General features: G+C 40.5%; 1 protein-coding gene across 1 annotated transcript; it reads left to right on the forward strand.

Moving 5' to 3' along the window:
• Positions 1-3200: 3200 nt before the first annotated feature.
• Positions 3201-14466, forward strand: LOC127161495 (SH3 and cysteine-rich domain-containing protein 2-like; the record flags this gene model as incomplete). Its single annotated transcript, XM_051104240.1, has 5 exons — positions 3201-3332; positions 3424-3503; positions 3700-3751; positions 12242-12379; positions 12726-14466. Coding segments are annotated over 5 exons (501 nt in total), but the record flags the coding sequence as incomplete, so codon positions are not given.
• Positions 14467-14744: the final 278 nt, after the last annotated feature.

The following is a 14744-nucleotide window of genomic DNA, read 5'->3' on the forward strand; positions in this document are numbered from 1 at the left end:
CATAAACCTAACTAAGTAGACCCTAATCTTCAAGCATACAGTGGCGGGTTTTTATGCACCTAATACCGCAAGCTGAGAAGAACAACCAATTACTTGGCGATTCTCTCAAACCTCGGCGTGCTCCCGAGACTTAGCTCCAACCACCGATCTGCTCAAAAATAACAAACTAAAAAAAAAAAAAAAATTCGACATACCACAAAAGGATATGCCGTTTAATCCTATCAGCGAAACCAATCCCAGGGCACTCCAAAACACAATACAGCTGTGACGAAGGAAACCACTTAACAACAAAATGCACTGGTTTCTCCAATAAATTTTAACAAAAAAAAAAAATCCTGTTAACAGAACTAAATACTACAAAAATACTAACAAATTCAAAATACTGAAAATATTTCCACAAAATAAATCCTAATACAAATCCAAATAAGACTAAATCACCAAAATTATTTTCTTAACAAAAAACAAAATGCCAAAGCAAAACTATTAGTTTTGGACGAGCCCCCATTTGTTGTGACCCCAAAAGAATCACTACAAATAAGGAGAAGACGAGTGCATTTGCGTTGAAAAACATCTAAACTTTATTTAACCATCAGACCTAAAACAAATGGTTCTCAACCCGTCTCGAGCAACGTAGACAGGGCACAAAGTCCGAAGCGCTGACACAGGATCCCATTGACAAGCCACGTCCTTTCATCACAAGCGAAGAGAAGTTTTATCGACAAAGAACTGCCTGTGCACCGGTGTTTTCAATCACACAGCAATCATCCGGACATCTGCAAAGACTCAGAAACAACACACACACACACACACACCCAAGTAACGACCAAAAAGTGTCGTCACAATGCCAAAGGCTTTCATAAAACAATGGATGTGTGCATACCCTTTAGATGGTGGAAGATCAGTAACAAAGTCCACTCAGGGAGACTCATGCTTTGGTTACTGTTTACACCTAATGTTCATTTTGTTCATTAATTTGCACTTGTATTTAAGCCCTGTTTTTTTCAGTTAATTGTTTATCCTCATCTAGATTAGGCTGGTTGGTTGTTCCATTTATGTTTCATCTAGTTCAAGTATTCTGAGTGTTTGCTTCTTTGAGTTAGTTTCTAATAAAAGCAACTGCTGCATCTACTTCCAAACCACTTTCCTCCTTGCTGCAATCAGCTATGACAGTATGTCGCTTTTTTGAATGCCTTAGCAATCATGTAGCTACTGTAGCCTTGTAGCTTTTTTCAGACACTGTGGTGCTCTTTCTTAAAGTAGCTTCTCTGTGTAATCTTTCACAAAATGCACATAAATAGATTAAGTCTTTTTTAACAAGTGATTTAATGTTATTAAAATCATATAAAAATAACTCTTTGGCATAAATTATGTTTATCCATATTGCAAGTGAACCAATATTTAATGAAGTTCTAAACGTAGGTTCGGGAGGAGCCTAATCATTCAGTCCTGTCAATCATCATTACGAGCCTATATAAGCAGCTCTCATTGCACCGTCCCAGCTTCAGTTTTTTCGGCATCCCTTCACCTCCCCTTCTCCTCCTCTATTTCTGTTATTCTCCCTTTAGGTAATATCATAATGAGGGGTTGAACTCGGCACTCAAGCTGAGCCTCGGGGTCGAGCCTCCTTTAAGGACAGCAAGCCAAGTTTGTTTATCATTGCCCATCAGGACTGGATGGGCAGGCAAACTTGTGAAATGTCATCTGAGTAGCGTTTTATTTAACCTGGCATGGTTTTATGGTCTTTGAGGATAAGGGCATGTCACTTAATCTGTCCGTGATCTGCATAAAGTGACAGATGTATTTCCATGAAAAATGTTTGGAAACAATTTGGAGGGTGAGTGGGAATTCCAGGCAGGCAGACAGGTCAGGGCAGACAGAGGCTTCAGGATCAACTGATAATTCTGATGGTGGGATAAGAGGGGGCATGTCTGCATATATATTCTGTAAGTTTATCAGGTTCATAAGTTCCAGTTCCAGTATTTGCTCAACCTCAGAGGTGCAGTGGGCGGGGCCTTCCTCAGAATCCTCATGCTCCACTATGACTTTCTCTGTCGCGTGCGATGCTGCCGGCTCTCGTACCTGGTCGGACGTGATGGGCTCAGCCTCTGGGGCGATCCTCAGCTCTGTTGCTCCACTCGGCAATGGCTTGTCGGTCGCGCTGAGCTTTGGTTCTCCATCAGCGGTGGGCTCAGGCTGACGCTGTGCGATAAGCACGAAGACGAAGGTCAATAAAATCAAACATCTTTTAATATATTCCAAACGGGTAAATCCACAAGCAGGGCAGGAACACACGTACACACAGACGAGACCGGACAATAAACACTGAACTGAAACCAACTTATAAAGACAGGTGATTACAATGAATGAATTAAGACACAGGTGATACAAGCTTAACTAATAATGACATAATGAGGGCAGGAACAGGAAAACCATATATGGGCACATATATGAAAAAAAAAAAAAAAAGTCCAGGGGTCTGACTGAAACATGGTCTGGAAGTTAAGCTAAATAATCTTTTACTATCTGCAATTTAAAAGAAATGTAAATAATAGCTTGCAAATACATTAATACATCTGCACACAGGTGGAGGAAAGGGAACCTCCTGCATTTTTTTGTTGTAGACCCATAATGCACGTTACCTCGGCAATGTAGGATCCAAGCTACTCGATTCTAAATTGTAAAGTAAAACTTTCTTCTCTTGAGAAGAAACACTAACGGAAGCAGAGGTAAACATTCCAGATTTGTCATTTGTACACATCAGGAAATTTTATGAATGAATACAGCCAGCCCTCTCAAGAGCTGACTGTGTGTGATTTGCTCCCAAACAAACATCACAATGATCGTGTCTATCCACACCTGTAAAGCTTAGCAGGGACAGGGAAGAACACACAATCTAAAGTGCTGCCTGTTTTTCTTGCACAATATATATTGTTGTGATTGTGCACTGGCACTGACAAATGACAGATATTTCAGACTGACACTCACAGAGCACTTGCTGAAAACACAGAAGTTGACGCTGTTTGTTTCAGATGTGCTTTAAGTTCCATTTCTACTTAATCCCACCCGTGATGTCTCACCATTTCATTGGACTGATTTCACACATACTTAACGACATGCAAGGTTCATGCACAGGCATTCCTAAAGAATTCCCTAAATAAGAACGATTATTCTGAGATCAACTAGAACTCTTAATGTTCTAAACAAACAGTCTAGACATTATTGAACTGACACAACCCATTGAGTTGTTTGATAAAATATACATCCTTACACTTTCAGTTACAGATGTCTTACTTCCTGAGAATGTTAACTCGGAACTGGATGAGCTGTCCAAGGTATAGTAACATTTCTGGATTTTTTGTGATTTCTGTATTAATGTGGTTTGATTAATCAATTCTCTCTTGATATTTAATGTTTTTATTAAAGGTTCCTAAAGTTCATCCCATTCACACTTATGTGGCACTTTACAAGTTCCTCCCTCAAGAGCAAAATGACTTAGAATTACAGTAAGTAATAGTGTTAGTGTTTGTGTCCAAGTCTCTAAAAACCATACCAGAATCTTTGCAATATAGCAAAGTCACAGTACAAAACACAAGGTATATGTTCCTGTGTGTGTAAATGTATTAACACATTCACATATTCAGCACACAGCTGATTTGAAAACATATCACATTTGGATTTTTTCTCTGTTTTTAATCCCAGTCCTGGTGACAGAGTTATGGTGATTGATGACTCTAATGAAGATTGGTGGAAGGTGCGTATTTATCTTCGAAATGCTCTACATTCTCAGCAGCATACTGTGCTTTCAAAAAAATCATTGCTGAAAACTACACGGGTTTTAAAAAAGGGGGTGGGGGGTTGTGAGAAGGAAGGGGAGGGGATCAGCTTTAATAATATTCATTAATGTTCTTTAAATCATTTTGGGGGAAAAGTATTGAAATGCGCAATCAATCTTCAAATCATTTTGGAAAATTCTGATATTAAAATATTTCTGAACTTCAGACATCAACATGGTTTTGAAACAATGCAGTGCTGCACTTCTAAACACTATTTTATTAGGCATTATATTGAGGTAGGGTGAAATTAAAAAAAAAAAATCAAAAATTTTTGAAGACAGTGAGTGCTGGGCTTTGAACATACATGTTTCATGTTTTGTCTGTTATTGTGAGCACACAGGCTGAATGTTCATCCCACTACTGTGCGTCCTGTGTGTTTTGTTCCTTTTTGTGTTGTCTAGTTTAGTGCACCACAAAGCTTGTGTTTCCATTGACCACATGCTTTCATGTCATCTTGTTTTATGTGAACAAGATGACCACTGTAATGTGGAGAGGGAGACGAGAGGCAAGTGGATCCAAATGCAAGCTTTTATTGGGACGAGACAGAGACATAGTGAAAACAGGCAGGGTCGGAACAATAGCAAACAGGTATAGCGAAGGCAAGACGTGGGGATAGTCCGTGCAGCAGGCGTGGGTCGATGAACGGTGAACGTAATCCAGGGGAGTAAGGCAAAGGGGTAATCCGAAACGAGCAAGAAGTCCAAAAGGCAGACGGAGAGTCAGACGAAATGAGAAGACCAGACAAGAAAGCTAAACACCGGAAACTTGGGAACAAGGGAACTAGGGAACTCACGCGAAACAACCATCCAAAACACGACAATACGAGGGGAAGTCCAAGGATTATATAGAGCGTCTGATTGGCTACACGTGTTAGCGCAATTAGCGCAATGGGTGATGGGAGACGTAGTCTGGGGTGTAGTGCAACAGTCTGTGTGATGTGAACCTCTGGTGGCGGGCAGACCAGACAGGAATCATAACAGCCACACTGTTGTGTTGATATTACTAAGCTCTTATTACAGAGGAAAGCATTTTATATATACACATTAAGTACTCTTTCTCTAAAATGTCTGAATGTGGAGTTTGATCTGAAAACTTTTTTTGTGATTTATGTTTTTTAATTTTTCTGTAATTGATTCTTCTGTTCACACATAAGGAAAATCTTTGCAGATTATCTTCCCTGAAATCTTAAACATGCACACACTACAAGATTTGAAAATTGTGGAGCATCACACACTACAAGATATTATTAAGATTATCATGACACAACAGACCATCATTTCAGCAACTAACATTTACAAATGTTATTTAGCCTGCTAGCAGCTTTATGCACTATGCACTTTTAGCCTGCTAGCAGCTTTGTGCACTTTATGCACATGTGTTGAAAACTGAGACGATTTCACTCCAGAACTTTCCTTGCTCCTTGCGGTTGTGGTATGTTTTCAACATATTATACAGACAGTGTTACTACAAAAACATAAGAAGCAGTTTCCTCCATCTCCACTATCCAACGTACCGAACAGCAGCTGTTTTGCGGTCGTGCATTTTCTGTTGTGAAAGTGCTGACGTAATCATAGCTGTGATCAGCCCGATTTAAAATCCTGAATATCAAACATGTTTGATATGATCTGGGCAGCCCCGATTTGTGTGAGAGCAGATCGAGAGGTGCAAGATTCGATCTGTGAACATCTCACATTACCAGATAGTACGTGCCGAACATCGAGACAGATTGAAGTGCTTGACAAGATTTTTGCTCCTATTCTCTAATATTTTAGATTTTTAGGGCAAGTCATTTTGGAGTTATTGCTGTTTATCACAGAATGTGTTAAAAATATCGAAAACAAAACTAATTTAACCCCGCTGCAAATACATGTGTTCAAGTTAACGAACTTGAATAAATCAGAGGTGACGTCCATAAGGGGAACAAACTGCTCTCGCTTCCCGATTGCACAATTCATAGTGAGATGATGGGGTTTGCCAGCCGAATTTGTCATTCATTAGCTATTCAGCAACGCGAAAGCTACTGATAATACTGAAGGACCTTATATAGGATTCCTATAGGTGGATGTGGATCAGCTGAAAGTCAGCTGATTCAAGCTTGACTGACGTGACCTGCCAGAACTAACGCTACGATTCAACCCAAAATATGATAAACCTGACACACTGGTGCACTATTTTGCTCCCTTGTCTAACATGCCTCCTCCTGATACTATCTTGCCTTCAGGGCTGTGTGGTGGGGGCGATTGAGTGTCACATCAAGTAAGCCCTGGCTGAAGTCAAAGTTTTCCAGGGGTGCCTGGTAGGTTTCATTTTTGGTTCCTGTGTTGAGTCGCACTGCCCTTCTCCAGTGGGGTCATGCCCCACTGTTCGTGGCCTGCAATGACAGTGAGCATCTGTTGGTTTGTGGGTGCATGCTCGGTCTGTGCTTGAAATAAATCATCCAGTCTACTCTCCACTACTCTGGACTGGGATTCCCTGTTTATGTGTTTCCTCACTTATATGGTTTCGTCACTTATAATAGTAAGTATAATCACCACATAATGGTCTTCCTGATAAGTATATCAAGAAACTGCAGTATGTTCAAAACTTGGCTACACAGGTACTGACATATACAACTGCTCATCAGCATATTTCATCAGTTCTTTATGAACTACACTGGCTTCCAGTACAGCCATATCTCGATGTCAGTATTTAGATTTTGATATGCAAAGCTCTAAATGAATCAGCTCTGGCATCATACATAATTTAGTCTCTCCCTACACTCCAACTCACTCTCTCCGCTCTGTTGATGAGTTGATGAGTGGTCATGCTTTTATTTTTTATTTTTTTGCCACACGGTTGTGGAATAATCATCCTTTAGACATTAAAAATTACCCAACTCTGAACTGTTTTAAGAAGTCTCTAAAGACTTATCTTTTTAAAAAGGCTTACTGTTTATGACTATAATATTGTTATTTCTGTTTTATTTTTTGTGTATTATCTTTATTGTATATTGGAAATGTTTAATTGCTTTGAGTAGCGCTTTGGGTTTGAGAAAAGCGTAATATAAATGAAATGCATCATCATCATCATCATCATCATCTTTATTCCTCTGCTTTGTTTTGCCACATTTTGATGAGATCTTGGTGGATTAACACAAATAAAGATTTTAAAAGATTTGAACACAAATAAAATATTTTCCCAAAATATCCACTCTATGGAGTCAAGATATATATATATTTTTTGTTGATATGAAGCTGTCACACAGTCACCTGTCTCACCAGCCACAGTCACTCATTCCCAGTCACCCGCCTTCTAATTGGACACACCAATGGGAGTGAATAACCAGCGCTCTCTCCACCTTCGATACCATGACTGAGGTGAATCCCTTGAGCAAGGCACCGATCCCCCAACTGCTCCCTGGGCGCCGCAGCGATAGCAATATGGCTGCCCACTGCTCCGTGTGTGTGTGTGTGTGTGTGTGTGTGTGTGTGTGTGTGTGTGTGTGTGTGTGTGTGTGTGTGTGTGTGTGTGTGTGTGTGTGTGTGTGTGTGTGTGTACTTGTTTTTGCTACATTGTGGGGACCAAATGTCCCCACAAGGATAGTAAAACCTGAAATTTTTGACATTGTGGGGACCGGCCTGCGGTCCCCACAATGTTAAAAAATTATTATAAATAGTAAATGATGTTTATCTGAAAGTGTAACGATGCAAACATGTTTTCTGTGAGGGCTAGGTTTAGGGTTAGGGTTGGGTTAGGGGATAGACAATATCGTTTGGTCAGTATAAAAACTATAGAAGTCTATGGAAAGTCCCCACAATTCACAAAAACAAACATGTGTGTGTGTGTGTGTGTGTGTGTGTGTGTGTTTGATCACTTCTCACTACTGTGTGTGTGCACTTGGATGGGTTAAATGCAGAGCACAAATTCCGAGTATGGGTCACCATACTTGGCCACACGTCACATCCTTTCCTATCCTTTCCTTTCCTTTCCTTCTTGTTTTTACATTGGAAGCCTGTATGTTCTTGCAAATAAACTCTGTGTTTGAAACTTACCTCGTCTTTGCCTCTCTCAACTGTAACAGAAGACCAGCCCAACAAAAGAACTACGTGCACTATGGATCCCACTGCCACCATCTCTCCACCACCGGCCACTCCCATGGCTCATCCAACGACCTACTCGGGAGAAGCCGCCACGTGCAGTGGGTTTTTACTACAATGTTCCCTATTCTTCGAGCTCCATCCTCACCAGTTCGCCAACGATCAAGCGAGGGTCGCCTTTATCATCTCCCTCCTTGCTGGAAGAGCCCTGCAACGGGCTGACGCCTTGTGGAATTCGGCGAGTCCTTTAATATACTTATCAGGCTTCACAAAGCATTGTGAGGAAGTTTTCAGCCAGGCCACCACCGCTTCCGCACCCTCACAGCCAGTAGTGGGTGGAATGAGACCGCCCTCCTCGCTGCTTTCCAGCAAGGACTAAACCCGCTCCTTCGTCAACACATGGCCATCTATGAAGATTTGGTCGGCTTGGAGAATTTCCTGCAGAAGGCTTCCCATATCTCTCAACATATAACCACATGGAGCTTCCACCCACTGCCGCCGCTGCCGCTGCCACCGCCACTCCCGAGCCTGCTCCTCCAGCACCATAGCCCATGATCACGGAGAATTATCATCTGTCCCGCGCCGAGCGAGTGCGTCGAATCGCCAACGGCCTCTGCCTATACTGCAGTTCCCAAGATCACCTTCTGCGCACCTGCCCCGTCTGTCCACCACGCCCAGCGATGAGTACTGTCAATACCACTCCTTCTGTTTCTCGTGTTCTGTACATTGATGCTCTACTCTACTCATAATTGTACGTCCTTCCCAGTTAAAGTCCTGGTGGACTCCGGTGCCTCAGGAAACTTCATCTCATCTCGCACTCTCCAATGGCTCCATATACCCAGCACGGACAACAGAACGATCTACCAGATTACCAGTATTCAAGGAAAACCGCTGGGTAAGGGCCTGGTGCGCCACCGCATGCCAGAGCTCATACTGGACATCGGATGTCTCCGTTCGGAGAAGATTCCCCTCTTGGTGCTGGAGGAGGCCAATGTGGATATCGTCCTGGGACACCCTGGGCTCACAAGGCACGATCCTCTCATCATCTGGAGGTCTGGAGAGATCCGTAAATGGAGTCCCAGGTGTTACCAAGGGTGTCTGAAGGAACTACCCAAACCAGTCATCGCTACTACTCACCCGTCAATCTGTTTCACCTCCATAGAAAGCCCCAACTCCTCACAAACTCTTTCCATTCCTCCCGAATACCAGGCATTCCAGGCCGTCTTCAGTAAGGTTGCTGCCTCCCATCTTCCACCTCACCGACCATGAGACTGTGCCATAGACCTGCTGCCTGGAGCCAAACTGCCAAAAGGAAGAGTCTATCCATTATCGATCCCGGAGAGAGCCGCCATGGAGGAGTACATTCAGGAGGCGTTACAACAGGGGTTCATCCGTCCATCCACCTCACCCGCAGTTTGAGCTTCTTCTTCGTGGCCAAGAAGGTCTGAGACCCTGCATCGATTACCGAGCCCTCAGCGAACAGCCCTTCTTGTTTTTACGTTGAAAGCCTTTATGTTCATGCAGATAAACTCTGTGTTCGAAACTTACCTCGTCTTTGCCTCTCTCAACTGTGACAGAAGCACGTTGACGAGAGTGATGTAGTAATGTTCACTGTGAAGCTGACACTGCAATGTAGCTGAGAGAAAACAGATCTCACTTTCACCAGTAAGAAAAAAATGTTTTAAAGCTTGTGGTTGTGCAGAATGTCACAGTTATATATGACATCAGAATAAGGCCTGAAGCTAGGAAGAACTGCTCAAGGAAAATATAATATTTTCATAATGATATTTTTTTCTTCTCAATCCTTGTCGTTGGTGTAAAAACACCCCTGGCCAAATGCTCCCAGACGGCATCACTTCCCACTTTGATTATAACTGTAGTTACCATGTCCTAAACAACACATTAGAGCTGAAGATCTTTGCCCGAACCCGATGAAACCCGACGGGACCCGACGAGTTGGCTCGGGCTCGGGCTTAATTTATATCATTTTACACGGGCTCGGGCTTCCGCTCCGGCTTGCCCGGTAAATTAGCGGTCATGTGATGCGTTTTGATTAGCGTGAGAAAAGGAGTAAAAGGGTGTTTAGTGCTGCTGGACGCACCATTAGTGAGCGCAGGACCGTGCTGAAACACTTAATCTTAATTTAGTTATCGCCAAAAACCCATCTTAATTTAGAACTTATCTTAATTTAATTTGTTAAGAAAGAGTCTTTTTTACTGGTGCGTTGGCCTATTTATAGGCTAAGTGTACGCCTATTTAGAGTGCTAAGATGTTACAATGTTACAGAGGACTTATTATATTTCTTTGTTCCAACTTCCAAGTGGCCTATAGCCTACGTTAGTTATTAATAAATTATGTTAAAACATGTATAAATGACCCATTCTTGACAAAAGGCAAAAGAGCTGTGTGCTTGCGCACATTTGAATAATGTTGGGCTGCAAACGGGTTCGGGCTTTTAAAAAGCTGTCAATCAAAATATACTTGTTGGCCTTGGGCCAACAACACATGTCTACAACACATCCTTTCTTTTTCCCTTAGATGTAATCTATCTAGGTGGTTGAATAAAAATATTTGGACTTTATATCTAAAAATTACCTCAACTTAGCACCAGCAAGCTTGTAAGTGTCACGTAACGTGGAAGGAAAGGGCGAACGAAGATGACGGTTCAAGATAAAGTCTTTATAATCCACAGTTATTTTCCAAGACAGGTAAATCCACAGGCAGGGTAGCATACATACACATTCACGTAGATGTTGACGAGACCGGACCACAAACACAGAACTGAATGCCGCTTATAAAGACAGGTGATACCGATGAACATAATTAAGGCACAGGTGAAACAAGGTTAACTAATGATGACTAAACAAGAACAGGAAACAGGAACGACCAAATATGGGGACAAGAGGGAGAAACCAACATAAACAGTCCACAGGGGTGTGACAGTTAGCTAGACATCAGCTAACAATATTTACTTATTTTCAGTATGTTTATGAATAAACATTCATATCTGTCTACTCGGCTAGTTGATACAAACAATATAAAAATTTATACGTTGACAGTATAAAAACAGACTAAATCAGTAGCATTTTAATAAAACTGCTAACTTTACAGCAGCAGGGAATATGAATGTGCATGAGTTATTTTATTTAATTTGTTTATTTAATTTTAATGTTTTTTTTTTTACTTAAAACGTAGATGTTGATGCGTCTACAAGCATTTCAGTGGGCTTAAATAGATCGCTCTTTACAGCAGATTTAGTTCACAAACAACTGACAGTTTTGGCAGCATTAGTCGCGTGTGCGCTCACAAGATCTCCCGGTTTCTTACTTGTCAATTCAGTTGACTGGAGACTCGCTCTAAATGAATCATTTGAATCAGTGGATTGTCGACTCGAGAACAGCTGCAATCGGATCATTCCAGTTCGTGAAGGAATCGTTTGATGCGATTTGCAAACTGATTTAACAGGTTCATTAAAAAGAATTAGTTTGTTCACTGCTTCTGCGTCTCGGACCATGTGATATATTATAAGGAGTAACGACATGTTTCATGAAATGCTGTGAAGTAAATTATTATTTGGGATATTTGGGATCAGTTCTTTGTCTGTTCTCCTTAATGCGCAGTCTAGTTTCCTAAACTCCTATGTGTTTCCTGTTCTCTGGTGTTCCAGAATGTATCTGCTTAAATTGACCACTTCTTCCTCCAGCTCCATCAATGCAGCCCCAGTCACCTGGCAACCAAGATCCACTGTGATCTTCAGTTTTGAGGGCCTAACCTGGGACATCTGACCCACCTGTCTCCATCTCGTTCATTCAATCCCTCGGCTCCACCTCTGATCCCTCAGCTTCACCGTGGTCTATCATCCCTCGGGAACTGCCTTGGTCTGTAGTCCCGCTGGCTCCACTTTCGGCCTTTGGTCCTTTGGCTTTACTTGGGTCCTCCATCCCTGTGGTTCCACCATTGTCCTCATTCCCACCAACTCCACCTTGGTCTAATGAGCTAATACCACTTCGGTCTACACTCCGTCTCGCCACTAATATACTAGTACTTGTTCTCACACACTTGTATCGTTTTGCTTTAGAAGAGATTCATTCATCCAGTGGGGTTGTATGGATCACTACCGTATTTATTTTAGATGTTTTTTGCAAACTAATGTCACTTTTTTGATAGTCTACTTTAGATATCCTACTGTACCAGGGCTTAATTAGTGCCTGATCCAGCCAGAACAGGATCCGGGATCTCTGTTTTTGACTGTGTTTCAGTACATGTTTGCATGGATTCAGAAGCAGAAGCATTATGCTTATGGAATCACTACATTTTGTTGTGTGTATGCAGGGAAAATGTGGTGATAGAGTTGGATTATTCCCAGCGAATTTCGTGCAGCGAGTGCGACCAGGTGAACGTGTCTGGAAGGTGACGCAAAGTGTCTATGGCAACAAAGATCTGGGACACCTGACTGTTAAAGAGGCTCAGGTAAAAAAAAAACACACACACACACACGCATTAGAACTATTAACTATTATCTACAACTTTTGTCTCAAACTCTTAATATCCGTCTTATTAAAAGTTAGTAAGGTAGTTGTTAAGTTTAGAAATTCACAGATCACTGAAACCAAATTTAGAGTGACAACAATATGGTCATTTCATTTTAATAGTGATCAGATGAAATACATCTCACAGATGAAAAGATGATATGATTCAGTAAAAACAGTAGTCAAGAGGAAAGTTAAACATGGGGGAATATATCTGTTTAAGAAAATTCTTCAGTTTATTTTATTCTTTTTTCTTTTCATCTTCAAACCATTTCTTTTCGTTATAGATTTGTGTGGGTAAGAATGAAGAAAGTGATGGCTTTCTAAAGCTAAGCAGTGGTAAGAAGAGAGGTCTGGTCCCAACTGATTCACTGGAGGAGATATAACAGCTTGTAGAGTTAAACATATTCATGAACAACAACTTTTATGATACAGCAACATCATTTACCACATAAACCTTTTGTATTATGTCAAATGTATACGCAAATATTAGCTGCATTAAAGAGCTGTGATTTGTTTAATTTAATTGGATCATCATAACTTATGTTTCTCTACAATCATGTTCATGTTTCTTTGTTTTTTGGGAAAATTTGTTTTTATCTTGTTTTTCAGGGAAAGTGATATGTTGGTGGCATATATAGTTCCTAGTGGATAGTGGAATAGAAATGTATCAACTTTTCTATTCCACGTTCAAGTTTAAGGGTTAATTCTAAAAAAAACCTAGAACTACTCTGCTTTCTAAACAAAAAGCGATACAACTTTTAAATACTAAAAATAAATACATTAATAATGGTTTTAATAATGATGAGGAAAGAATATTATGAACTGGGCAAGTCTTGGTTTTGACAGTATCTTAAGAACCTGAACCTTTACCATGGAACATACTAAAAGCGAACTACAAATAATATTTTAATTTTTATAAGATTTGTAATGAACACATACACCTTTCAAAGAAAGGCAAAGGGTCGGATTTTCATCCATAAAACACACACACACACACACACACACACACACGTATGAGTATAGATAATTACATACATTAAAATAAGCGTGTGTGTGTGTGGCAGACTGAGTTTGACAGATTGTCTTTCATAAGGGTATCAATAAGTGCCTTCGCAGCATAGAAGACCTCTAAGCACCAGCTTTGAAACAATTACTTGCCGGTAAGAAAGCGAGGAACACATTTGTGCAACATTCGATTTTTGCCCTCTTATAAAAGGGGTATGTGTTCATACAATTACAAATGAAAAAAAAAAAAAAAAAAAAAAAAAAAACTATGTCTGTTCCATATAACATACTGCATACCTATTAAAACATTTAAAGTTAAAATGTTCAGTATTTTATTACAAGGACAAGGTTGCTTGCTGTTTTATAAGATGTGGTTATAGAACATGGCTTGCTTAGCAAAACAAATAAATATTAATGGAATTCTGCACTGACTACAGTTATTTTATTTTTTTTATCAGATCATGCGACTACTTACTGAATTTACAAGGGTGACTTTTGTTTTAAAGGTGGCCTTCATTTCTTATAAACCAATGAATATAGACTGCAACCTATTTTAAACTATCACTGCTGTACATCTATTTTTGCCTGCCCTCATTCTGACAGACATTATGTGTGTACGTGTGTGTATTTAGTAATCAGTACACTAAAGTAGGGCAGATTTCAGAGATGATAAAATGTGCCTAACAATACAGTGCAGTAAGATGTCCTCACAAGAACATTATTTATTAACATTTTCTTTCAGTTATTTTTGTGTAACCCTGATACAGGTAAGTACACACTAGGTTCGATTGAATAAATATATACTCTGAACCCCAATTCAACAAAACACCTTGGAAATGTTGGAATCAAAAACAACAAGTACTTGTATATGAAAAGATAACTTGAATTATTTGAACAACAAAATAAAAACAATACAATAACCAAGTGTGTGTATGTGTGGTATCAGTGTATGTGTATCATGTGATGAATCTAGGATCACCAGTTCTGTCCATTCAGTTCACGTTGCTGAGCTCAGATTAGTTGTTCCAATTCACAGGGAGTAATGTTCCTTTAAGGTTCAATATCAAACAAATGTTCCAGCAAGGGGAAATCCATAGATCGTAATTGTACAGTCCTACCAAAATGCTGGACACAAAGGGCACTCTGCACACATCAGCTGAAGGTCACCGAATTCAAACTGGGTGGCTTGCCATCTTCTATCCAGAAGAGAGATTTCAAGGGAAAACCAAAAACCTGGCCAAGATCAATGTTCTTTCATTCCCGAAATCAACAAAAAACAATAACAATTCTCCTGCACC

This window comes from Labeo rohita, unplaced genomic scaffold (assembly GCF_022985175.1).
Source record: "Labeo rohita strain BAU-BD-2019 unplaced genomic scaffold, IGBB_LRoh.1.0 scaffold_66, whole genome shotgun sequence".
NCBI classification, from domain to species: Eukaryota; Metazoa; Chordata; class Actinopteri; order Cypriniformes; family Cyprinidae; genus Labeo; species Labeo rohita.